General features: G+C 42.2%; 1 protein-coding gene and 2 long non-coding RNA genes across 3 annotated transcripts in view; all 3 read right to left on the bottom strand.

Annotated features, from left to right (window-relative positions):
• Positions 1-9,426: 9,426 nt before the first annotated feature.
• Positions 9,427-11,294, bottom strand: LOC308372535. The gene is made up of 3 exons (XR_013968823.1): positions 11,269-11,294; positions 10,148-10,214; positions 9,427-9,781 (listed from the first exon to the last, which is right to left on the bottom strand). It is a non-coding gene; the product is annotated as an uncharacterized lncRNA (long non-coding RNA).
• Positions 11,295-12,516: 1,222 nt separating this feature from the next.
• Positions 12,517-14,363, bottom strand: LOC308372917. The gene is made up of 3 exons (XR_013968838.1): positions 14,336-14,363; positions 13,784-14,002; positions 12,517-12,927 (listed from the first exon to the last, which is right to left on the bottom strand). It is a non-coding gene; the product is annotated as an uncharacterized lncRNA (long non-coding RNA).
• A 7,428-nt stretch (positions 14,364-21,791) lies between these two features.
• LOC308372846 (ADP-ribosylation factor 4) overlaps positions 21,792-26,452 on the bottom strand; it is a 4,780-nt gene continuing 119 nt past the window's right edge. The window contains exons 1-6 of the mRNA XM_080848182.1: positions 26,387-26,452; positions 25,692-25,772; positions 25,159-25,268; positions 24,550-24,621; positions 23,615-23,740; positions 21,792-23,114 (exon numbers count right to left, since the gene is read on the bottom strand). The exon at positions 26,387-26,452 is cut by the window's right edge and continues 119 nt beyond it. Of these exons, the coding sequence (XP_080704308.1) occupies positions 23,028-23,114; positions 23,615-23,740; positions 24,550-24,621; positions 25,159-25,268; positions 25,692-25,772; positions 26,387-26,452 (542 nt within the window). The 3' untranslated portion in view covers positions 21,792-23,027. The remainder of the gene's footprint in view (positions 23,115-23,614; positions 23,741-24,549; positions 24,622-25,158; positions 25,269-25,691; positions 25,773-26,386) is intronic.

Genomic DNA, 26,452 nt, shown 5'->3' with positions numbered 1-26,452 from the left:
GTTACTTTCGTTTCCTCAGAAAAGCTCAGGTGCTTTTCGCGGAGATCCCCATTCACCTGCTACATACCAGAGCTGGGCCGTTACTTTCGATTCTTCAGAAAAGCTGTAATGTGTCAGCGATGAAGGGAGGGGTGAGGGGGCTAGGTTATGGTAGTTAACTATGATGTACTGCATCCTGCCCGCTTACTTTTAAAGGCTCCGTGCACAGAAATGCATACTAGCAATGGAAGTAGCTTATTAAAAAAGTCTGTATGATATCCTGCCGTTTATTTATCACATGCCATCACTTTTGATAATGATGATGGCCCAAGGGGAAACTCAAAGTGCGTATGTTGCCCCCCCCCCCCAGGCTGCAGACCGATCAAACGGACCCATCATAGATGGAAGGGTTCCCCCTAGTGGACATACTGTGTCAAGTCTTATTACCAAAACAATGAAGACACAGGGTAGGTTTGCTGGCCATTTTAATTAAAGTTATGTTTTAACGATGTTCTCTGTGGAAGTACAGCGTTAAGGATATGTATCTGTCATGACCGTCAGCTCCAGACACGTGAGGCAGGAGTCACAGCCAAGTGGAAGGCCCAGAGGGAGAGGGGGAATGGATAGATTGATTTGGGGTTTATGTCTGTGTCCTTCATGGGCTCAATGCCCCTTCTGCTGTCCCTGTGGAGTCTGGGGTATATTACTGACTCTGGTGTCCTGCAGAGAGTCTTCACGCCCTCACACACACCACATGTCACACACCACACATCTGCAGTCTCAACACCCTCACACACCCCTCATCTGCAGAATATCCACGCCCTCACACACCCCACATCTCACACACACCACATCTGCAGTCTCAACACCCTCACACACCCCTCATCTGCAGAATATCCACGCCCTCACACACCCCACATCTCACACACACCACATCTGCAGTCTCCACGCCCTCACACACCCCACATCTCACACACACCACCTCTGCAGTCTCCATGCCCTCACACACCCCACATCTCACACACCCCACATCTCACACACCCCACATCTCACACACCCCACCTCTGCAGTCTCAACGCCCTCACACACCCCACATCTGCAGTGTCCTCAGTCCCCGCTGTTCTGATCCAAATATGGAAACCATAAACAACTGGGCACAAATATGAACAATGTCATAAACTATAACCCTGCCTGTCAACATCTAAACAAGACGTGCCTCTTTTTCAAACCACTCCCACTGGATTGCTCACATGGCAAAACAAAACGGAGGTGTTTATCCTTGGACCTCATGATTCCACCAGTTGCAGTTATGTTTTTATAATTGCTTAGACAAGTTCTTACAAAACTATAGGTCTCTTATTTTTCAAGGTGAGGTGAGGTGTGGGGAGGGGAGGGGAGGTGAGGTGAGGGGAGGGGAGGGGAGGGGAGGGGAGGGGAGGGGAGGGGAGGGGAGGGGAGGTGAGGTGAGGTGAGGTGAGGTGAGGTGGGGTGGGGTGAGGGGAGGGGAGGGGAGGGGAGGGGAGGGGAGGTGAGGGGAGGGGAGGGGAGGTGAGGTGGGTGAGGTGAGGGGAGGGGAGGGGAGGGGAGGGGAGGGAAGGTGAGGTGCTTTACCCGGGAGATCCCCAGTCACCTGTTACATACCAGAGCTGGGCAGGACTCTGAAAGACACAAAGACACGTCTGCTCCATGAACACACCAGTGTCAATTCAAAACAGCACACACACACACACATGCACACAAATATACACACCCGCACAAACACGTCTGCTCCATATACACACCAGTCTCAGTGCAAAACAGCACACACACACACACACACACTACAATAGTTCCTTGTCTGTGTTCTGGTGAAATACATGTAACTGGCACGAGTACATTCTGCACAGAGAGAGACACACAACCTGTTGAGCTGCCTGCCAGGAGACCAAGAGTGGATGACTGAGGGGGGATATTTAAGTGGGTTGATGCTGGGAAGTCCCTGAACAACACAACACCAACACCAAACCCAACACCAGAAATGGACTGATGCTATTGTCTATATTACAGTATTTATCTAGTATTTGGAAGGCAATACATTTGTCTCTGTTCTGGAACGTTCTGGTTTGATTCTGTTCTAGAACAATCTGATGGCTGGGGTGTGAGGCGATACGTTTGTCTCTGTTCTGGACAGGCCCTTTACTAGTTAGCATCAACACAAGGCCTCCCTTCAGGTTTACAGGAAACAGAACAGATCCTGCCACTGCCAGACTGTTCTAGAAGCCTCAAGGAAAGGGAACAGATCTTACCACTCTCAGACTGTTCTAGAAGCATCAAGGAAAGGAAACAGATCTTACCACTCTCAGACTGTTCTAGAAGCCTCAAGGAAAGGGAACAGATCTTACCACTCTCAGACTGTTCTAAAAGCCTCAAGGAAAGGGAACAGATCTTACCACTCTCAGACTGTTCTAGAAGCCTCAAGGAAAGGGAACAGATCTTACCACTCTCAGACTGTTCTAGAAGCATCAAGGAAAGGGAACAGATCTTACCACTCTCAGACTGTTCTAGAAGCCTCAAGGAAAGTGAACAGATCTTACCACTCTCAGACTGTTCTAGAAGCCTCAAGGAAACGGAACGGATCCTACCACTGTCAGACTGTTCTAGAAGCCTCGAGGAAACGGAACAGATCCTACCACTGCCAGACTGTTCTAGAAGCCTCAAGGAAACGGAACAGATCCTACCACTGTCAGACTGTTCTAGAAGCCTCAAGGAACTTTATGCTGTGCAATTATGTGCAAACATTTCTATCCCTCAGTATTGTTATGCTATGTCACAAACATATGTCGAGAGAGAAAGTGTGTCTTTTAGACACTTTGAACCTGTATTTGTTTCATCTGACAAGTCCACTATTTTAAGCGTTTAAACTGTTTTATTATTACAGTTTTTTACGATCGGATACACACAATTTTGACTGCTTTGTTTTGCTTTTCAATCGCCTCACACAATAAGCACAACCACACACCCAATGAGCAAAAACATCAGATCCATTGCAAAATGAAACACTCTTGTAAAATCTATTCACTCATTTAACAAAACCATATTTTTTTACCATATGAAACACACACATTGCATATACTGAATTCTGTTTGTACCACTTACACACTTCTGTTATAAACCTAAAACACTTTTAGCAATACTACGTCTCAGTGATTAGAGTAGTGTAAGTGAAGTACACAGAGAAAGTGAAAATACACAACACAGTAAAAACACTACCCAAGACCAATGCAGATGAAAATATTATTTACGTAATTCTCTCCATATACCCAAATCAGTCAACATGTCAACATGGAGAATCACAACAAAACATGTCCCAGTTTTCATGCTACTTCAGTAGTGTGCATAACACTGTAAGCTCAGCAAATATCGCTCAATGGTGTTTTGAGCCTTCAACTTCGACTGCCAGGCAGCGGCTGCCTGGAAGGTGGTTCCGCCCCCAAAACTCTTATCCAATCAATGTGCTTCCCACCTGCAAACCTCTGGTTCCGCCCCCAAACCTCTGGTCCAATCCAAACACTTGAAGCCCAAATTCAAACTTTCTGTATAGTGCTCTCACTCCAGCTCCAACTTCATTCCACCTCTCAGCAACGAGTGAAAGCTCCAACTTTACAAAGGTATGTAGCTAATATATTACTATTTTAAACATGAAATGGCTAATTGTGTTTGCTTTAGGGCTGTACATGTAAGATGGGCCAGCTAATGTTATGTTTAGCATGCGATATGTTAACCATATTCAAAGATAGATTGTGCTAATCTTAGCTGTGGTAATGTCATTTCAACCTGCTAGCTAGCTAAATCTGGTTAAAACATTAGGTAACAGTAAGCCTACATAGTAAGATTTATTACTGTAGATTAATCACTGTATAAAATGGGCCGGCTAATGTTATCTTTACCATGCAATATGTTAACATAAAGATAGGTTATGCTACTCTTAGCTGTGGTAATTTCATTTCAACCTGCTTGCTAGCTAAATCTAATTTTAGCTGTGGTAATGTTATTTCAACCTGCTAGCTAGCTAGATCTGTTTAAAACATTAGGTAACAGTAAGCCTATAAAGTAAGATTAATTACTGTAGATATGTATTTAAGTGATTAATTACTGTAGATATGTATTTTAGTGATTGTTAATGGTTAGTGGTTATCTTTCAAATGATGTTGAGACTGGTTGACTTCCAGGCTGCTTACTAACACTGGGTAACTCTCAGGCAGCCAATTGGCTTTGGGTGCCTGTGAGGCACTCGATGTTGAGACTGGTTGACTTCCAGGCTGCTTTGGAATAAGGGTAACTCTCAGGCAGCAAATTGGCTTTGGGTGCCTGTGAGGCACTCGATGTTGAGATTGGTTGACTTCCAGGCTGCTTTGGAATAAGGGTAACTCTCAGGCAGCCAATTGGTTTTAGATACCTGTATTGTTCATGATATCCCTTAGTGATAAAGTTAAATTGTCCTCATGCCTCCTCATACATATTAAATTGTCCTCATGCCTCCTGAATAAATCTGCCAGATTATTTTTAACATTGCATATGCCTAACATTATGTGATAATACTAATCACACTCATATTGCCTTTCTCTTTCAGTTTATGAAGAAATGGCGCCCAGGAAGGGTAAGGTTCAACCTAGACCTACTTTAATGACTAAAAAAAGCTCGCTCTCACACACTGACATTTAACAATGACTACAATAATTCCCCCAAAAATACTTTGTTAATTGCAATGTCTTTATACAGTAGGACGGAAGCGTACGGCCCTGCAGGAAGCAAAAGGTGGTAAGTAATTCTTTATCTTGCCATGTACCGGCGGAACAGCAATCCATGCTCCTCTCTATGGGGGAAGTCATCAACCCACTTCCTTTGTCCATCTATTAATTTACAAAAACTATGAATTTATTCACTGACTTAAGGCAAAGTCTTTGTATAGCACCATGGGATGTCATTTTCAAATAATGCCCATCAACATTTTGCAATGTTTTTTTATTTTATTTAAATAGATTTTTAATGATGGATAATGGAGAATTGGATATATTTGTTAACTTGAACTTAAATCAAATCTGTTGGTCTCGAGGACTCTGAAAATACGAGTCCTTCTTGAGACCAAGTCAAGACCAAGTCTTTTGAAGGTTCCAGTCAGAGACGAGACAGAGAACGCAGAAAATGGTCTCTAGACTGGATTCGAGTACTACAACACTAGTTCATCTACGTCCATCTACTCACATAGCAAATTTGGTTACTTCTTGTGACTTTATAGGGCCATCTGCAAAATCATTAATTTTCCACCAGTCACCACTGGTTGGTGGAGCCTCCGCCCCAGCCCCAACCCCATCCAGCCCTCCTGCCCCACCCAGCCCTGCTACTCCACCAAGCCCTACTGCCCCATCCAGCCCTGATGCTCCATTTGTGATGGAATCTGGGAAAACCAGTCACATATGTAAAGAAGATGAAATCCTAATATGATTGTTACAAATTATATTGTTGAAACATTGAAACCTTCTTTGAGTGTGAATCTCAGAAATTATATTTACAAAGATACCAGATAACGGTGGAGGAGATCAGGAGGAGGACTGTTCCTCCTGAGAGCATGTCCATTAACACCCTCACTGCTCTCCTGAGGATTGATAAGAATAAGAAGAGGGACCTCAGGCAGCAGCTGCAGGAGGTCGGGGTGACTCCGTTCCCAGTGACCAGAGTCACCTCACTTTGCTCAAAGCTGTCAGAGGGTACAGTTCAATTCTACACACTATTCTTGTAACGGCACTTTTTACATACATTGATATCAAGAAAGAACTTCAGAAAGCCAGCTCCAAACTATTACACCCCAGTGTCAATAAGTGTTGCACTGTCACATTGGTATGTGCATCAAATCTGAATTTAATACTGTGTTCGTGTCATGATATGTCTTTCCCATTTTTGTTAAGGCGAAGCCAAGGACCTGTGCTCCTCTGTTGGTGCTCTGGCTGCCGGGAGCATTGATTTTAAAGAAGTGGCCATGCTGCCTGCTCTAGACCCCACTGTGGCCACAGGGAGAGCCACGGAGTTCAAGTAATTTGCAATATTCCACATCCTATATCTGGGCTCTGACAGGTATAATAGACATTATTTATCCTTAATTTATGTTTTTATCTTTTCCTCCAGACAACAGCTCCAGCACCCAACCAGGTGTGCTCAAATGAGGATTTTGGACTCCTTACACATACATTGGGGCCAGGAATGGTAGAGGTGGTAGTTGACGTTTTTAAAAAGTGTTTTGACTTGACACACACATCGCAAATATTAAAAATAAAAAATAAAAATCCTTTGTTTGTTGTTGTTAATTAATAAAATAACTAGATGTTCTACATCACTGTGTGTGTGTATTGAATTGGAAGTGTATTGAACTTGGCATCTTGATTTAACTAGTCTGATAATTTAGCTAGCTGGGCCTGAAATAAAATAAATTAATTTCAACACTTATTTCTACAGCTTCACATAAGGGTTTATTCCTGTAGAGTGTTACAAGTTAATGAAACCCCAACTTACATTAATTATTTAAAAAAAAAATATCATCAGAGGACACACATGATGGAGGAGAGACAAGACTGATGGGGTGTGACGTATTCTTTATTGAAAATAAAGGCCAAGTGCAACCCTCATACACACAGTAACCAAGTTGATACAGAATAATGTGAAAATGGTAAAAATCAAACTTCCTCAAGAGAACATCCTCAGGAATATTCCCTTCAAGAATATCAAAGGATTGCTCGATTCTAGGGTCCCTTTCCTTCTTTAAGCCATCTTCGATTGACTTCAGCCAAGCCAATTCTTCTCCATTGCCTGAAACGGGGAAAAAGTATGAAAACATAAGCCTATGACTCCCTGAGACACACATACTAAACTATTTTATCTTGTGATGACCTGAACTGTAGGCTACATGGTCAGTGTTAAGCAGTCTGGAGCACAACGTTAATCCACCATGCCTAGATTCCTCTCCACTGGCTGTCACAAAGTCACCTGTAGTCTATTATGAAGTCTATTAAAAAGCCTATTACAAAAACTGGTGGCTGCCTCAGAGTTATCCTTATTCCAAAGCAGCCTGGAAGTCAACCAGTCTCAACATCGAGTGCCTCACAGGCACACAAAGCCAATTGGCTGCCTGAGAGTTACCCAGTGTTAGTAAGCAGCCTGGAAGTCAACCAGTCTCAACATCAAGTGCCCCCCAGGCACCCAAAGCCAATTGGCTGCCTGAGAGTTACCCAGTGTAAGTAAGCAGCCTGGAAGTCAACCAGTCTCAACATCAAGTGCCTCACAGGCACCCAAAGCCAATTGGCTGCCTGAGAGTTACCCTTATTCCAAAGCAGCCTGGAAGTCAACCAGTCTCAACATCGAGTGCCTCACAGGCACCCAAAGCCAATTGGCTGCCTGAGAGTTACCCAGTGTTAGTAAGCAACCTGGAAGTCAACCAGTCTCAACGTCATTTGAAAGATAACCACTAACCATTAACAATCACTAAAATACATATCTACAGTAATTAATCACTTAAATACATATCTACAGTAATTAATCTTACTTTATAGGCTTACTGTTACCTAATGTTTTAACCAGATTTAGCTAGCTAGCAGGTTGAAATAACATTACCACAGCTTAAATTAGATTTAGCTAGCTAGCAGGTTGAAATGAAATTACCACAGCTAAGATTAGCATAATATATCTTTATGTTAACATATTGCATGGTAAAGATAACATTAGCCGGCCCATTTTATACAGTGATTAATCTACAGTAATAAATCTTACTTTGTAGGCTTACTGTTACCTAATGTTTTAACCAGATTTAGCTAGCTAGCAGGTTGAAATGACATTACCACAGCTAAGATTAGCACAATCTATCTTTAAATATGGTTAACATATTGCATGCTAAACATAACATTAGCTGGCCCATCTTACATATACAGCCCTAAAGCAAACACAATTAGCCATTTCATGTTTAAAATAGAAATATATTAGCTACATACCTTTGTAAAGTTGGAGCTTTCACTCGTTGCTGAGAGGTGGAATGCAGTTGGAGCTGGAATGAGAGCACTATACAGAAAGTTTGAATTTGGGCTTCAAGTGTTTGGATTGGACCAGAGGTTTGGGGGCGGAACCAGAGGTTTGGAGGTGGGAAGCACATTGATTGGATAAGAGTTTTGGGGGCGGAACCACCTTCCAGGCAGCCGCTGCCTGGCAGTCGAAGTTGAGGGCTCAAAACACCATTGAGCGCAAATATCAGACAAAGGTGAAAATATGTTTCCAATACAGGTTACAATTCCATTTACAGTAAAATGTACAGATTTTCTAGTGTCGCCAGACTCGCCAGTGTTGACTGAGAGACCTGATGGATATTTCTGTATTGAAAATGGCATGGTCACCGATAATGTTTGCTTGAATTTCTCTGAGCCTGATAGCATTACGTATTTGCCAAAAGCATGTTTATGATCTCTATATCTTGTTCTTGAGTGAATATGGGCCTGTCCTCCTTTCAAGTTTACTGTATTTGATACATTTGGTCTTCTTCTTCTTTGAGCACATTTTCCTCCTGCTACAGGTCTTCCTTTTCCTCTACTTCCACCTTGACCTCAGCCTCATGGCATGGCCTCGGCCTCTTCCTCCTTCTCCTCCTCTGTGGATTCCCCCTCTCACCCTCACTCTTCTTCTTTTGATTCCTTCCATTTTGGTTGAAGACAGATTACAGTTACTCATCTGCTGCATTTCTATAGTGCTTAAACCTGTTTGTTGTGTCTACAATTAAGCAATCATGTGTTTGGGCACTTGATGGCTGTGTTTATTTGACCGGCTCATAGGTGTGGTAACTTGACAGAGTGTTTTGGAATTGCAAGGAAGTGACCTCTTGATATACATCTGTGTCTAAAGCATAAAAGTGTGTTTAGTGCTTTGCAAATCACTTGTGTGTATGGTTTCGCAAAAAGTGTGATGTTTAAATGTGCTTATAGTTGTGCAGATCTGAGCCGTTGTTTTGCTCCTTGAGTGAAGGTTTTGATAATTGTGTTACACTTTTGATTTTAGTGTGTATCCGATTGTAAAAAACTGTAATACACTTGCTGGTCATTGTGGGTAGGACATAAAGCACTTAAAGACTACAACATAGGCGACCTTGGGTTTCTTGAAAGGCGCCCTATAAATAAAATGTATTATTATTATTATTATTAACATCCTTATCCTTATGAGTAATGAGCAGTTACATTCACTTGACTTGACATAACTGAAATCATGCATTCTTTCTACAGAGCCATAGAGCTAGTATGTTCAAGTTTGAAATGTTTTGACTTGCCATCGGAGTCTGTTCTGGTAGACAGAAACCTGCCCGTGCAGAAAGTAGAAAGAAGTTCACAGACACACAAAAAGGTTTCAGTTACAGCTTTTGCCATTTTTAATCTTTTTTTTTAAGGAAACAAGCGTACAGCATATTATAAATTGTTGGGGTTGATTGTTTCACGAATGGGCCCCCTCGACCCACCAACCAAGCAACAGACAACCAGAAGCCACCCTGTAGAGGGTAACTTTTTAAACTTTTATAACTTTTTTTCTTGGCTTTGTTTGTTTTGGTTGCTTCTTGTTTCTGTTGGCTCGTCGGCTGTCGATGGGGACAGCCAGGCGCTGCTCACTAGAGACCCGTGCCTCCAGACCGGGGACCGACGGGGAATCTCGACGAGTCGGGATCCTCCGCTGACATCACCGGACTGAGCACACAAGGTCCAAGTGCCCTACCCTTGGCAGTAGGGTTTTCCTCCACTACTCCAAAAACCTGGGAAACAGAAGTACCCTTCAGTGACGCAGCCAACAGGAAGTATGAGTTCATAACCAACACACCTTGTGGCACAGGGAGTCAGCTATCACTGTATGAGCTTTACAAACAAAACAATCTGCTTCTTCCACAAACATTATGGAGCAATATGATAGAGCGATGGACCCTTTAATAGAATATAAATGACAGCATTCTCTAGTCCAGTGATCCACTGAATACCACAGTTATGTTTAAATAAATAGCCTTTATCACTGAAACACATATTATATAGTTGGCAGTTAGACAGCTCGTAGAAATCCGACATTGGTATGCTGAGAACAAACTGGAAAAACTCTGTTGATAAAGTTTGCCATTGGCTATACTCACATAAAGAGTGCAAGCAGAAAAAAATAGGATCTATGGCATCTTCAACCCGAAGAACGACTCCATAGCCCTGTGTGGGGAATACACATTAGGTGGGGTTTTCTCATCGACAAATAACATACGCATATTGACATCCAAAATAATGCCATTCATTCCCTCGAATAACATGGATTGTAGAACCTGATAATGTAATAATTTCCTGATAACGTAATAACCCTGATAATGTAATAAAAAATCCCTCATAAGTCCCTAAAAGATGTAATAAAACCTGATAATGTAATAATATCCCAATAATGTAATAAAGTGCATTTCCCAATAATGTAACAATCGCCATACCAATAATGTAATAAAATGTTACATTAATTGGAAGTTATTACATTATCAGGTTAGCCTCAATTTTGCAGAACCTGATAATGTAATAAATTCCTGATATTGTAAAAACTTTGGTCAGTGCATGATGTTTTGCAGTATATAGTGTAATTTTTAAGGGACATTGCCACACAAAATCAAAAGAGAATTTGATATAAATCAAATAGCGAAATGTCAGCTATTGATGATCAATGAGGATTTAGAAACTCAATGTTCTATGTGCCCATTAGCTGCCAGTCTATAACATACCAAAATGTTCTTATTTTGTCTCTATTAGTTGATTACCACTGAATATCCCTTTCACCATTGTACAAATTGTGCATTCGCAATCATATAAAATATATACTGTATCTGCTAATAGTGAAGCAGCAGGTCTCTGGACAGCTTCACTGTTTGGACCTCTGAAACTGGAGACCTGATGCTACAGCACCAACCAAAGTTATTACAATATCAGGTAATTATTACATTATCAGGTTCTGCAAAATTGAGGCTAACCTGCACTTTATTACATTATCGGGGTATTATTACATTATCAGGTTTTATTACATGTTTTAGGGACTTATTAAGGAATTTGTATTACATTATCAGGAGTTATTACATTATCGGGAAATTATTACATTATCAGGTTCTACATGGATTAAAGACGTTTTCCCTTATTTGTATTAGTATTCCTGTAACTTGCAGGCTGCAGGTTGAAGTTTTTCCTCGTTACGGTTTTTACATTTATTTGTACAATTCTAAGGTAGGTTACTCACCCAAGATCCTTCGGGCAGACGAGTCTGCAGGATAGAAAGGACCTGACAACGGCGACGAGATCTTTTTATGCCTGAACTGAAGGCTCCACCTCCGCGTGCATCTGCCTGCTGTTAACTAGCCTTGTTGTGTGTTACTTTCGTTTCCTCAGAAAAGTGTCAGCGAGGAAGGGAGGGGTGAGGGGCTAAGTTATGGTAGCTAACTGTGATTGTACTGCATCCTGTCCGCTTACTTTTATATAGGCTCCTTGCACAGAAATGCAAGCTGTATTTTAAATTCATCAGGCAATAGACAGGTCTGGGTTGGACTACGACGTTATCGATGAATTTCTCAGTAGACCTACTAACAATGGAAGTAGCTTATTAACAAAGTCTGTATGATATCCTGCCGTTTATAACGTCACATGCCATCACGTTTGATAATGACCCATCATAGATGGAAGTGTTTCCCCTAGTGGACATAATGTGTCAAGTCGTATTACCAAAACAAGACAAAAGGCAGGTTTGCTGGCCATTTGTATTAAGGTGTTAAACTATGTTCTCTGTGGACGTACAGCGTTAAGGATATCTATCTGCAATAACCGTCAGCTCCAGACCTGTGAGGCAGGAGTCACAGCCATGTTGAAGGCCCAGAGGTGGTTCTGCTAGGGCCTCTCTCGTCAGGCCACAGCGCGCACACACACACACACACACACACACACACACTACTTACCTTCACACCTGCAGGCATAACACATGAATACAGTGGGGGTTTTGTAGACATTCTATCCACTATGTTGGGACATGGTCAGTTCTTCTCCTATAGAGTTCATACATTAATATAGTGAGAATGAGTGGAGCCCCTGGAGTTTTTAAGACACTTTGAACCTGTCTCGGTTTCATCTGGCAGGTCCACTCTTACAATCGTTTAAACTGTTTTACTATTAATACACTTTCCGGTCATTATGGATAGGATAGTAAAGCATTTAAAGACTACATCCTAATCCTCACGTCACGAGTATTGAGCATTTATATTCACTTCACTTATATTTGACATGACTTACATTACTGAAATCTGCAGAGCAATAGAGCTAGTATGTTCAAGTTTGAAGTGTTTTTACCAGAGACAGAAACCAGGTGCGTGCAATAAGTAGAAAGTTCACAGACACACAAAAAGGGTTCAGTTACAGCTTTTGCAATCTTTATTCTTTTTTTTTTTTTTTTTAAGGAAAACAAGCGTACAGCATATTAGAAACTGTTGGGGTTGAGTGTTTCACGCAATGGGCCCCCTCGACCCACCAACCAAGCAACAGACAACCAGAAGCCACGGGAAAAGGGGAAGAGACAGTTTTACCCTGTAGAGGGTAATGTTTTAAGCTTTTATAGCTTTTTCTTGGCTTTGTCTTGCCTTTGTCTTGGCTTTGTCTTGCCTTTGTCTTGGCTTTGTCTTGCCTTTGTTTGTTGTGGTTGCTTCTTGCAATGGTTGCTTCTTGCGTCTGTTGCCTCGTCGGCAGTCCATGGGGACAACCAGGCGCTGCTCGCTAGAGACCCGTGCCTTCAGACCGGGGACCGACGGGGAATCTCGACGAGTCGGGATCCTCCGCTGACATCACCGAACTGAGCACACAAGGTCCAAGTGCCCTACCCTTGGCAGTAGGGATTTCCCTCCACTACTCCAAAGACCTGAGGAACAGAAACATCCTTCAGTGACGCAGCCAGCAGGAAGTGTGAGTTCATAGCCAACACACCGTGGGGCACAGTGACTCAGCTATCACTGTGTGAGCTTTACAAACAAAACATTCTGCTTCTTCCACAAACATAATGGAGCAATCAATGTGATCGAGCAATGGACCCTTTAATAGAATATAAATGACAGCATTACGCATTCTCTAGTCCAGTGATTGACGTGGCGAGAATAGGATCTCACTACACCTTTTTCTTTCAATCAGAAGACCGGAGGCCAGATGTAGAAATCTGGAGGTTTATTATTGTAATCAATAAGCTACAATAAGGAGATGGTCCATGGATTAGCTCGATCTCATTGTATGAATGGTCTGCAAGCCATTTTAAGGCCTGTAACTTGTGGGGTGTGTTCTGGTTGTCTGCCAAAACCAATCAGAAATAACTATTCCCTCTTCTCTAACTCCTCTGAGACCTCCTAGGTGTGTGTGTGTGTCGTGACAGGCTCCCCCCGGGACCCCCTCCTTTCTTGGAATGTGCCTGTGTAGTAACTTTATTGCTCCCTCTAACATCAGTGAATCATTTCTATGGCTCAGTCACTGTTTTCCCAACTAGTCTGCCTTCCCTAAGTGAGACTTTCATACAGATGAGTTAGCCTAATCCATGTTCATCTAAACATAAAATAGATCCCACATGATCCACTGAATACCACAGTTATGTTTAAATAAATAGCCTATATCACTGAAACACATACCATATAGTTGGTCGCTACTAGACAGCTCATAGAAATCCGGCATTGGTATGCTGAGCACAAACTGGAAGAACGCTGTTGAGTAAGTTTGCCATTGGCTATACTCACATAAAGAGAGAGTGCAAGCAGACAGAATGAGACTCTATGGCATCTGTCGGTCAACGATGGATGGCATTGCCCACCTGGTAGGCCAACGATGAGCAACGACCGTCGATTGACGATTGTTGGTCATCGTTGATTGACCTGATGGACAACCATTGTCGGTCAACGATGGTCAACCCATCGTTGAGAGGCAGCATCTTCAACGCGAAGAACTTTTCCATGGCCCTGTGTGGGGAATACAAATTAGGTGGGGTTTTCTCATCGACAAATAAGATAGCTAGTGCATCTCAAGATATCGAAAAATAATGCCATTCATTCCCTCAAAAAGCAGGAAGAGAAGACGCTTTCCCTTATTTGTATTATTATTATTCCTGTGACTTGCAGGCTACATGTTGAGGTTTTTCCTCGTTACGGTTTTTACATTTATTTGTACAATTATTTTTTATATATATATATATATATGATTTATTTGTAGAATTTTCAAAACAAGACTTAAATGTACAATAGTCCTCACAGATAAGATGAGATATTTGTACAATTCTAAGGTAGGCTACTCACCCAAGATCCTTCGGGCAGACGAGTCTGCAGGATAGAAAGGACCTGACAACGGCAACGAGATCTTTTTATGCCAGAAGGCTCCTCCTCCTCCTCCGCGGGCATCTGCCTGCTGATACTGTTAGTAGCCTTGTGTGTAACTTTCGTTTCCTCAGAAAAGCTCAGGTGCTTTACCTGGGAGATCCCCAGTCACCTGTACATACCAGAGCTGGGCAGGACTCAAAAGAAGACAACACAAAGACACCAGTGTCAGTACAAAACAGCACACACACACACAGTCACACACACACACGTCTGATCCATGTGACCCCCCCCCCATGCTGCCGACCTTTCAAACAGATGGAAGATGGAAGGGTTCCCCCTAGTGGACATACTGTGTAATTTCTTGTTACCAAAACAATTAAGACACAAGGTAGTGTCGTACAAGGTAGGTTTGCTGGCCATTTTTATTAAGGCGTTTTTTAAACTATGTTATCTATAGAAGTCCAGCGTTCAGCCTTGAGGATATGTATCTGTCATGACCGTCAGCTCCAGTCCTGTGAAGTTGCTTTCATGCACTGTGGTCTTCACCACTAGTAGGCAAAGGAAGCCAGTTGCCTGGGGCCCTTAGTGTGAAAAGCCCCATCAATTAATAGCACATTTAAAGTTCAATCTAATTCTGAGTTATCTGCAGTAAATATTAAAAATTGCCAATTACCCCCCCACACACACACACACACACACACACACACACACACACACACACACACACACACACATTCAGGCTGCAGTGGACTATTCAGTTCACAAATGTCTTTATTTCGTATTTGAATAGACTTACATTGGAAAACTGTTGGATAGGAAAATGAAAATCATTATGATTCGGACACAATTGTGGGCTTCTGCCTCTGTCCTTTCCTAAGACCCTCAAATCACATAATCCCCATAACAACGCATCAGGACACCAACTCACTGGAGCTATCCCCATAGCAACGCATCAGGACACCAACCCACTGGAGCTATCCCCATAGCAACGCATCAGGACACCAACTCACTGGAGCTATCCCCATAGCAACGCATCAGGACACCAACTCACTGGAGCGGCAAGCAATCACTGCAAGCTGGAACAGAAGTTAAAACACCAAGAGAAAGCTCTGTACCAGGAGTCTCAAGTTCAATGTCAGTGTTGAGCACATGCATCAACACACACTATATACTATTCTTTTCAGATTCAAGTTTCTCATTAAATTGACCTTTGTATTTCTTAATAAGGACTGGATAAAGGCAGGTTCCACAGACTTCAACCCTGAATAGTCATCCATGCTATTGAGTCCTGCAATCCTGTTCAGCAGGTTTAGCAGCAGATATCATGAACAAGATAAAACAAACATATCTGGGGCAGGTTGGTGCATTCTTTCTCACAAAGCATTTCAATACAGGAGGTAGAGAAGTCGTTTAGTAATCATAAGGTTACTAGGTCGATTCCCTGTCGAAGCGTCCTTGAGCAAGACACTGAACCCCTAATTGCTCCTGATGTGCAGTGTGCCATCAGTGTAGAAAAATGTAAAATGTGTATACATCTTTGTAAGTCACTTTGGATAAAAGCGTCTGCTAAATGACAAAATGTAAATGCAATAAGGGACAGAAGCTCACATTATTTGTGCGTTTAGGCAGCTGGAAATTTGGAAAGTTCCTATTTCGTAAACTTTCCACTTCCAAGTTTAGAGCGTTTACAGAATGACAACAAGCAGGCAATGGTATTGACAGTTAGGTAACATTAAGTAGGCAACATTAAGTAGTCAGCAACATTACATTAGTAACATAAAAGTTAACTTGTTAAGGGTCATTTAACATCACAATCTCCTAATCACTAGAGTACAACCGTAATGAATGAACCGAAATGTGCTCTGCAATTTGTTTTACATTGCTCTCCCGAAGTTATATTATTTATTCTTATTCCAGAAACGTTTGAACATGTTGATCATATATGTTGAACATATGATCTGCCAGGAAGTCCAGAGAGGCTGTCAGGTTCCAGTGTTCTCACTCACATATCTAGGAAAACTATTCACAACCTTAGGCCAATAAAAACACACACACACACACACACACACACACACACACACACACACACACACACACACACATTTAAACACATCCAAGTGACGGTTCTAAGATGTAACGGGGTCTGAGGGCTCATGTTCATCTTCACCTGAGGAGAGAAAGTGCATCATGCTCAGGTGTTGATAAAGTGACACACACACACACACACACACACATACACACACACACACACACACACACACACACACACACACACATACACACACACACACAAGTTTTTTTAACTCATAGCATGATGTGTAATGCTAACTTTAAAACAGAACTGTGGAAAGTCACTGTCACAGCCGAATGAAAAGCCCTTTCTGTGACATGAGCTTGAATACTTATTGGAGGCAGTATAGTAGTATTGTGTTTAAATACTTACGAGAGGCACTACTGTAACTGCTCTGGGGCGATGGTATTGATCCTAGAGTAGATCAAACACACACACACACACACACACACACACACACACACACACACACACACACACACACACACACACACACACACACACACACAGGATGGGTCATTCTACCAGTTAACACAATACAGGGTTATCTGAGGTGTATCCAGATAGAATCATAGTTTCCCCATGATAGATTTGAAGGGATATACTGGCTCTGATTCTGGTTCTGACATGTTAGCACACACTATGTCACACTTATTAGACACACATCCTCACACTCACCTTTGCGTTTCCTCATTACATAAATGGCTGCTGCCAGGACAATCACACCTGCACTTATCACCACCACAATCACTGTAATCACTATCACTGAGGTCACATCATCCAGCTCTGGCTTAGTGTCTAAAGAAAGAGCAAGAGTAGGAATCACTCACTTTCACACTCTGTGTAATGATTATCTTTTCATGTGCAGCTATGTTATAGTTTAGACAACATTATACAACCTTGAGTTTAGTGTAGATAACATGACATAGCAGGAGTGATGAGAATTAAGATGATATCAATTGAGGCATATTAGCATTTAGATAGCCATGGTCAGCTAGACCTCTCCCTGGCATTCTCATATCCCATATCCCTTCCTTACATGACCCCACCTCACACCTTGACCCACACTTATTTTAGAGGAACACCTGTGGGAAATATTTTATGCCATTGTTTAGTGTGTTAATTATAAAGCCCTGTAAGAGCTACAGAGTTATCTTACCATTAAGACAACGGCAGCAAAATGACGGCAAAATGACGGCAAAATACGGCGGAAATTAACCACGATTCTTGTGACTTGTAACTGTACTGCTGTGCCTTAGAAATTCCGAGGCTAAACTGCGATGGAATAAGCGGCTTCTTTCTCGTACTCACTATCAGCTTACTTGAACCAAGGAAACATCTTTGGGCGTTTCATCAAAAGATTCGCCAGGAACAACAGACTCTTTCATACCTATGCTGATGTTGATGTTGTTGCCCAGACTGAGGTGTTCAGCTGTGCAGGTGAACCGGTGTCTCTGTAGTTCCTCTGTGCTGACCTCCAGGCTCTTCCTCATCTGGTACGTCTCATCTCCATTAGGTAGCAGCTCCCCCCCAGTGACCTGGTGGTCAGACACAGGCTGGCCGTCTCTGAGCAGGGTCAGGTTGATGTGACGGGGGTAGAAACCAGTGGCCAGGCAGGTCACTTTGACCCCTCCAGAGTCTGGGAGTGTCTTCTGGAGGAGCCTGACTCTGGGCCTCACTGTGGGGGTGGGAAATGATAAATAAACATAACAGCACCACCATCAAAATAAAATAAATCAGTCTATGACATTTCTTGGTGAGATAATGAAATGCCGAATTTAGTGTGCCGTATTTGAGAAGTGTGCAACTACATGCTGGTTTCCATTTGACTTGGATTTTTGTGATACAAATGCGGCACTTCATGACATTTTTTTTGACATTTTTTTTTTTTGTGATACATATCATGACATTTTGACCTGTCAAAACTTGTTATTTTGTGTCAGTTTTTAGTTGTCAATAGCATGGCACAGTGTGCATAAGAACTGGTGTTGGTTTTGTTAACAGAAACAAACTGAGGAGACCAATAGAGAGACCATGACTATCATCATTCTCTGAATGAAGTACTTTACCTTTTTTCAGCACACGATTCTTTTCTTTGGCTAGATATTTTTTGAGAAAGTTGATGCAGTAGGGGTGAAAAATCATTTGGTATCGCCAGGGAAACCCAGAAACCCATACTTCCCTGTCCATATTTGGCCACCTCTGGTCATTGTGAACATTATTATGGGCTACATCATAATACTCTTCTTCTACAGTCTCTCCATTATAAGCATCCTTCCTAATCATTACTCCTGGTTCATCATTGGCCAGCAGCTCACATGCAGCAGCTCTCTGAAAAACATAAATGCCTGGGAGAACAACAAAGAGGAATGTTTCAGATTTCTTATCGGAGGCACAAAAGCACAAATAACTTTACATAAACATTTGTAAAATGTCAGACATTCTAAAAAATATTATTCTGATATCACCTTAAGGTTTGGAAGAATACATCCATGCACAAAACTGGTTGTCATTAATTTATTTTATTGTCAACTCTGTTCGTCTAACATACATGTGATATGACCTATCTCTCTGTACTTTCTTACTGGCTTCCTTATTTAGCGTTTCCTTAACTATAGACTTCAGCCACAAAAACCTTCCCACAAAATTGCTTAGTGAGTTAATTAATTAAATCAATTCACAACATTGCTGAGTGGAGTTAAGTAGTAAGAGCGTAGTATAGGTTGACTCTTTGCCAAAAGGCCTACATCACAGACAAGATTACAAGAGAGCTCACTTGTATCAGTACAAACTGTGCTGTTGTCGGTATTTGTAAGTTATGTCTAGCTTTTCAGCTAGTTGGCTTATATTTTTTTAGACAACTCTGAAATCCCTCTTTACAGGGCTCTCCTACCGTACCGATCAGCTCACCATTTGTTTGATTCAAGTGTTTCTTCAGATTAGACGCTCGCGCTTTCAAGCCTCCGTGTTCATGTTCAACAACGTTGCGGTAGAAAATAATTTCTTCTGGGTCAATAACTCCGTCGGGGACCTTAGGGTTGCCTCTGTATACAAGTTGGTGTATATTTGAGTCATAGTACACAAATACAATATCATCCAACATCAGACATGCTGTGAATTCTGGAAAAGGAGTCTTTCCTTCAGTGTATGTTGATATCATCATTAGAGAGTGAGAACCTGAGGGGTTTGGGATGAAAGCACATCGAACAGGATGTGAGCCAACACACGTGGAACAGTCAGCAAGTAGCCTGACAAACAACACGATAAGGCAATTCTGACCAACGCACTGTAAACAAAACTAGAGACAGCAACTGAAATAGGACACGCACCTTTCTAAAATATGAATCATATGCTTTATAGCCTACATAATTCTTGTTTGCATAACATACACACAGTTCACACTGTTTATTTCAGCGACCACGTCAACAGGTTAGAGCATTTACACCGCGTCTCAGGTGCGTGAGAAAAGCGGTTCACAGCGAAAATAGAAAGTAAAAACATGTTTTGATTGTCATATTGACATCATACTAACAACATTACGTAAAATGACACCTTTCACTTCAGTTTCGATGTCTGGGCTATGTGTCACAGACTTATGTCACAAACAAATATAAATATTATATATCTATTGTGAACGTAGGCTAATCACGACCCTCTTTCATTATGGATATGATTATGGTTATATAATTTAGTAATTTTGTAGATGACGTGTTGTAGGAGTAGTTTTTAGTTTGACTCGTTTAATCAATCCAGCTGCTTCCTTGAAAAAGACTGTTGTACCGAAGTCCTTCTTTACAATTTATGTAGACATTTGTGACTAATCTGAATCTGAAATGTGCCTTACCTGTTCTGTCGGAGCTTGACATTTCAAATAAGCAGAACAAAAATGTCAGCTTCTTCATGTTTTTGCTGTTCTGATCCAAATATTTTACTATCATATTGTAGGCAATTCCTGGGTGAATATACTAGTCTTGACCTGGGAGAGAGGTGTGATATTGCCCCCCCACCCAGGTCGAGACAAAGGGGCATTGTCCCAATGGCCTATTTTAATAGTGGGCAACACCCCTTAATATCAGTGTATTAAATCTCACAAGGGATAGCAGATTAACTTGAGGTGAAGCTCTGGGCGAGTTGGACTTTAAGCTCTGTCTCACAATGATGGCCATCATTGTTTAAGATTAAAACCTGGATCCTGACTGACAAATCCAAGACTGAGTTTCCAATATATGGTATAAAACTAAATACTAATCAGTCCATAGAATCAGTCTTATCTGCCTATACAATAACATAAGTACGTCCATAGTATCAGTCTTATGTGCCTATACAATAACATAAGTACGTCCATAGTATCAGTCTTATGTGCCTATACAATAACATAAGTACGTCCATAATATCAGAACTGTTTGATGTTTTTATTACAAGCATTTGTTTCTTTATATATGGTTTAGAAGTTTGCCTGGCCCTCTGGCTGTGCTGTTGATTTCTGACAAGAGTACAAAAACATTGTAAACGTGGAACCACTAACACACAAACGCTTTTCTGACTGCCTGTTATAAAAGCTAGTTTTTTATCTCTTTAAATAATGTATTAGACATTAGGTGCTTTTACTAAACAGTTATGGGGATTATGAAATCAATGTGAAGGCTTTAGTTTCTAGTGGAACCCAAATCTCTGATCATCTGCGGTCTTAGATATAGAATGCTGCACCTGAAGATGCCAGGTAATAAGAGCAGGGCCTCGCCCAGAGGCACACACACACTTCTGCTCCACGTACACACCAGTCACAGTGCCACACACACACACACACACACACACAGTCACCCAGAGGCATGGCATGCAGCCCCAGTGTCAGGTAGAGTTCAGAGACTATTCATGTCTTAGAAGATAAACAGCTGCATTTCCTGGTTGATTTTAAGCAGCAGATGGCGTTTTTTTTCTCACGAGATCCTGGCTTAATACCTATTTGCTAAACCCACGTTACATTCATTTAATCAATACCACGCTTTCTGATCCATTCATTTAATCAATACCACGCTTTCTGATCCATTCATTTAATCAATACCACACACACACAATACCACGCTTTCTGATCCATTCATTTAATCAATATCACGCTTTCTGGTACTTTTGTTGGCTGTTCTGTCAGGCCAAAAAAGCACTGCAAATACCACTTAATTGGCCACAGCCTTTCATCTAATGGCTTCTAGCACACACCCCCCAAACACACACACACACACACACACCAAGTTCAGTCCCAAATTCTAAACTCTGCTGCAGAAGCTAATGTCCAGTTCCAGTTAATGCTAAAGAAGCCCACTTCTCACACAAGCGTTCAGCGTAGGGAAATAACAGCAGACATCTGGAGCAGTGGCTACACATCTTTTACTGAGAAACGTAGAAGTGACAGGGAGGAAAACCAAATAAAACCACAATTAAAATGATACCGTGAGAAGCCAGGCACTTGAGCCGTTTATAGTCTTAACCTGCTTAGGAAACAAGACGACCATGGAGACAGACAGGGTCCAGGGAGACAGACAGGGGACAAACAGGGTCCAGGGGACAGACGAGGCGTGTTGTATTATTGCGTTGCCTTGCCCTTTGAAACGCCACTGCGCCTCTCCTACACTTTGCTGCCCCCTGCTGGTCGCTGAGGGCTAGTGCGTAGTGGGAGCGTCTCGGGCAGCTGTTCAGTCCTATAGCCTCAGAGTCACCTCAGGGGGGGGGGGGGGGGGGGGGGTGGGGTGCGGGGTCGTCTCCAGGTCTTTAATGAGTTCAGTCATAACACAGTCAAGCACACAGCAGCAGGAAATATGCAAACACGCAAAGATGAACCGGTCTGGACAGGTACAGGTGTGCACCGGTTCTAACCAGGCCAACATGTGAGGACAGCAGAGGAGGCTACTGCTGAAGGCCCCTCGCCAGTCTGGGGTGTCAGAGCACAGCCACACATATTTAAAGGAGGGGGGGGGGCACTCATGCTAGGGAGAGGCAGCATTCCAATATTCTCAAACAGAGTCCTGGCCCACGCTCTAGAACACTGATCTCAGAACAGTGACACAGCATTATGACTGGCCCATGCTCTAGAACACTGCAGAACAGTGACACAGCATTATGACTGGCCCATGCTCTAGAACACTGATCTCAGAACAGTGACACAGCACTATTATGGAATGTACATCAGCAATATTGAGCAGACAGACTAAGTGTACTGGATGAGAATATTGTGCCCGTCAGGTAAACCTCTCTTTGTGAAGACTTCATTACCCACAATGCTCCACTCTGACAACTTCAAAGCAATGACATAAAAGCCCCGCATAATTAAAGCGCTATTTTTACAGTCATAGAAAATGAGGCGGTTTTAAAAGGAGGACAGTTAACAGGAGACACAGGAAATAAAAAAAAGAAAAAGAAAAAAAAGAATTAAAGAAAAAAGAAAAACAGGTGCAGATCTCGTTCGTGATGATGACGGCGGCGTCCGATCACACTCCTTCAAAAGCAGGGAGAGAGAGGTCACAACAAGTCCCTTGATTGGAAGTCTCTCTCTCTCGCTCTCTCTCTCTCTCTCTATCCATTCCTCCTCTCCTCCACTGGGCTGTGGCTCTAGTGTTTTGAGAGCTCGTTGGAGAGCCAGTCCAGGCCCTCGTAGAGGCCCGTGCCCTGGGTGGCACAGGTGGCCTGAACATACCACTGCAAGAGAGAGGAGAGGAGTTAAACAAACACACACACACAAACACACACCTCAATCCATACCATTATTATACTAGCCCCTATTATCGTTTTATTAGGGTCCATTATTATTATTAGTAGTAGTAGTAATAGTATTATTTTGAGGCACTACTCTGCATCCCTGTCCAAATGTACTGTGAGTGTGAGTATGTGTGTGTTTATATATGTATGCCTGTCCATATGTAATGAGTGCATGTATGTGTATGTGTGATTGTGAGTATGTTTGCCTGTCCCTATGTAATGTGAGTGTGTGTGTTATATATATATATATATATATATATATATATATATGTATGCCTGTCCATATGTGTTGTGTGTACGTGTGTATGAATGCCTGTCCATTTGAGTGCGTGTTGTGAGCGTATGTGTATGTATGCCTGTCCATATGTAATGTGTTTGTGTGTGTGTGTGTGTGTGTGTGTGTGTGTGTGTGTGTCTGTCCATGTGTAATGTGAGCGTACCGTTCGGCTGCGTAGACTTTGCAGGCCCAGCTTGTCTGTGAGCTCGCTGACGGCCATGGCATTGGGCAGGTCCTGTTTGTTGGCGAACACCAGGAGCACAGCGTCCCTCAGTTCATCCTCTTGCAGCTACACACACACACACACACACACACACACACACACACACACACACACACACACACACACACACACACACCACACAACCACACAATAGATTTCAGCACCACATCTTACCAGACCTCTATAGTCACACACACATAATTCTCCTGCAGCTGCACACACACACACACACACACACACACACACACACCTCTATAATCACACACATCATTCTCCCGCAGCTGCACACACACACACCACAGATTTCAGCATTCAACATCTATACCCAGTAGACACTTGAGCAAAGCACCAAACACAACACACACCTCGAACATCAAGTTTTATAGTAACACCACTACTACTACACGTCCTACAGATGAACGTAGTATTGTGTACTCTTGTACTCATTTACTGGTGCCAGTCATCTATGAGCCTAGCAATAACCTAACCCAGCTGCTTCATGTGCTCAGCACACATTACCCTTTGTTTGCAGTCACCATTCAAACACAGTAAAATCTAATGACACTGCGATGGCACTGCCGACCATATACGGGCTTGAACACCATACACGGGGACACGGGTTGAATCCGACCCGCTGTCATTTCCCGATCCCACTCCCCACCTCTTCTCCTGTCCAAACCTTGACTGTCCAATCTGATTAAAGGCAAAAAGCCCAAAAACAAATCTTTAGAAAAAAAAAAAATATCTAATTAGACTAAGATGGCATTGACTTAGGCCCTCTGTTAGAGCAGCACACCAAACAGACATGACACCTATCTGACTGCCTCTGTTCTGTAACAACTGGAACATCCTCCTCATCTCTGTCCCATCCTTACCATTTTGGAGAGCTCCTCCGCAGACTCAGCCACTCTCTCTCTGTCGTTACTGTCCACCACAAAGATGAGACCCTACGGGAACAGAGTACACTTGGTCAGACATACACACACACACACACACACACACACACACCACACACACACAACTGCTTGGTCAGACACACACACACACACACACACACACACACACACACACACACACACACACCTTTACAACTCCAGTCTATAAGCAAAATGATACATACAGTAAAACATCTTCACATAGTTAGACAAACTGTGGGTACCCAGGTTCCTGTGACATTTTTAAATAGCAAACAACAACCCTGTTCTTTTTCATCATTCATTATTCATATCATGAATGTTTTCTGGATTGGTGTCATGTTCCACACTTGTTGGCTTACCAACTTGTTGGCTACTTGTTACTTTTATTATCATCATCATCATGATCAGACATTTTTACAGGTTGATAAGGGGCACTTCTTAAATGTATTTGTATGTTCAATGACTTCCATATCATTTGATCGTTCTCAGATTAACTTGAGCATGAGCACGAACATGAGTGTGTTGTCCGTATCACTAGTCTGAGTGCGGTTGATAAAGGGCAGGTACCTGTGTGTTCTGGAAGTAGTGTCTCCACAGGGGTCTAATCTTGTCCTGACCGCCGACATCCCACACGGTGAAGCAGATGTTTTTGTATTCGACAGTTTCTACGTTAAAGCCTGTTAGCAGAAAAAGAACGGTCAGTATCTGAATCAGAATAAGATTTTATTGGCCAAGTAAGTTTGAACAAACAAGGAATTTTACTTGGTAAACTGACTCTCAATATGCTTACACAAATTGTACATTACAACACAATACAAAACAAACACAATACAAAAACAAACAGTGTAATGGTCTATGAAGTTTAAGAAAGTATATACAGGAGCTGTGAATTGTTACAACAATAGTGTAAAGACATACAGTCATTACATACTTCCGCAGTCACAAGACATGGGAGGTCCCAATACTACCACCTTAGGGTGGGTGACAACTCAGAAGAAGTCTGTCAAGTGCTACAAAGAACGAGTTATTATGAACAACCTACATGGACGAAGTGTTGAGACTCACTTTGTCACATTAAAAGAGCGAGATGCAAGACTTACCAATAGTAGGAATAGTGGTGACAATCTCTCCGAGTTTCAACTTGTACAAAATGGTAGTTTTACCAGCGGCGTCCAAACCCACTGCCGACACAGAGGTGATATCAACAAATTAATCAAATGATCAAAACAACTGATACGACTGTTGAAAACAGGTTGGACTTTCATCTGGCTGGGTGGCAGAAGGGCTAGCTAACCTGTTAGCTATTCCCAGATAGAGATAACATTCAACAGATACACCACTGAGACTTACACGATAGCCCTAAATGTGTGTATGATCAATGCTACCTTTTTAGTCAATAGATAATTGTTCGAATGTGTTGGTAAGATATGGTCCACATCACTCACAGTTTTAAGCTATTTCAGCGGAAGGCTACAGTTAGCTTTCAATAGATAGCTGCTAATTTGGGCATCGCTAAGTATGATAGCTAACTTAGCAAAAGAACAGCTCATCAAACATGAAAGCACTTAATGATATTGTCCTTGCTGGTCACTCAATTCGATAAATCATGTGATCCGTTTGCAATAGTATAAAGACATCATTACACATTACATTACAACAATAATCAAATTAGCCTCTCATTTAATAACTTCAACTCCAGCACCCGGCATTTCCTTCTTCTAGGAGTGGCTAGCTAGCACAGTTAGCTCAGTTTAGCTTGTTAGCATGGGCATCCAGCTGATTAGACGAGACTCACCCATGAGTATCCTCATCTGTTTCTTGCCGAAGAGTCTTCCAAAAAGAGAAGAAATTGTGAGCCCCA

This window comes from Sprattus sprattus (assembly GCF_963457725.1).
Source record: "Sprattus sprattus genome assembly, chromosome: 11".
In the NCBI taxonomy this organism is placed as follows: domain Eukaryota; kingdom Metazoa; phylum Chordata; class Actinopteri; order Clupeiformes; family Clupeidae; genus Sprattus; species Sprattus sprattus.
Note: the sequence above shows the minus strand (reverse complement) of the source record. Positions and strands in the feature narration are given on the sequence as shown.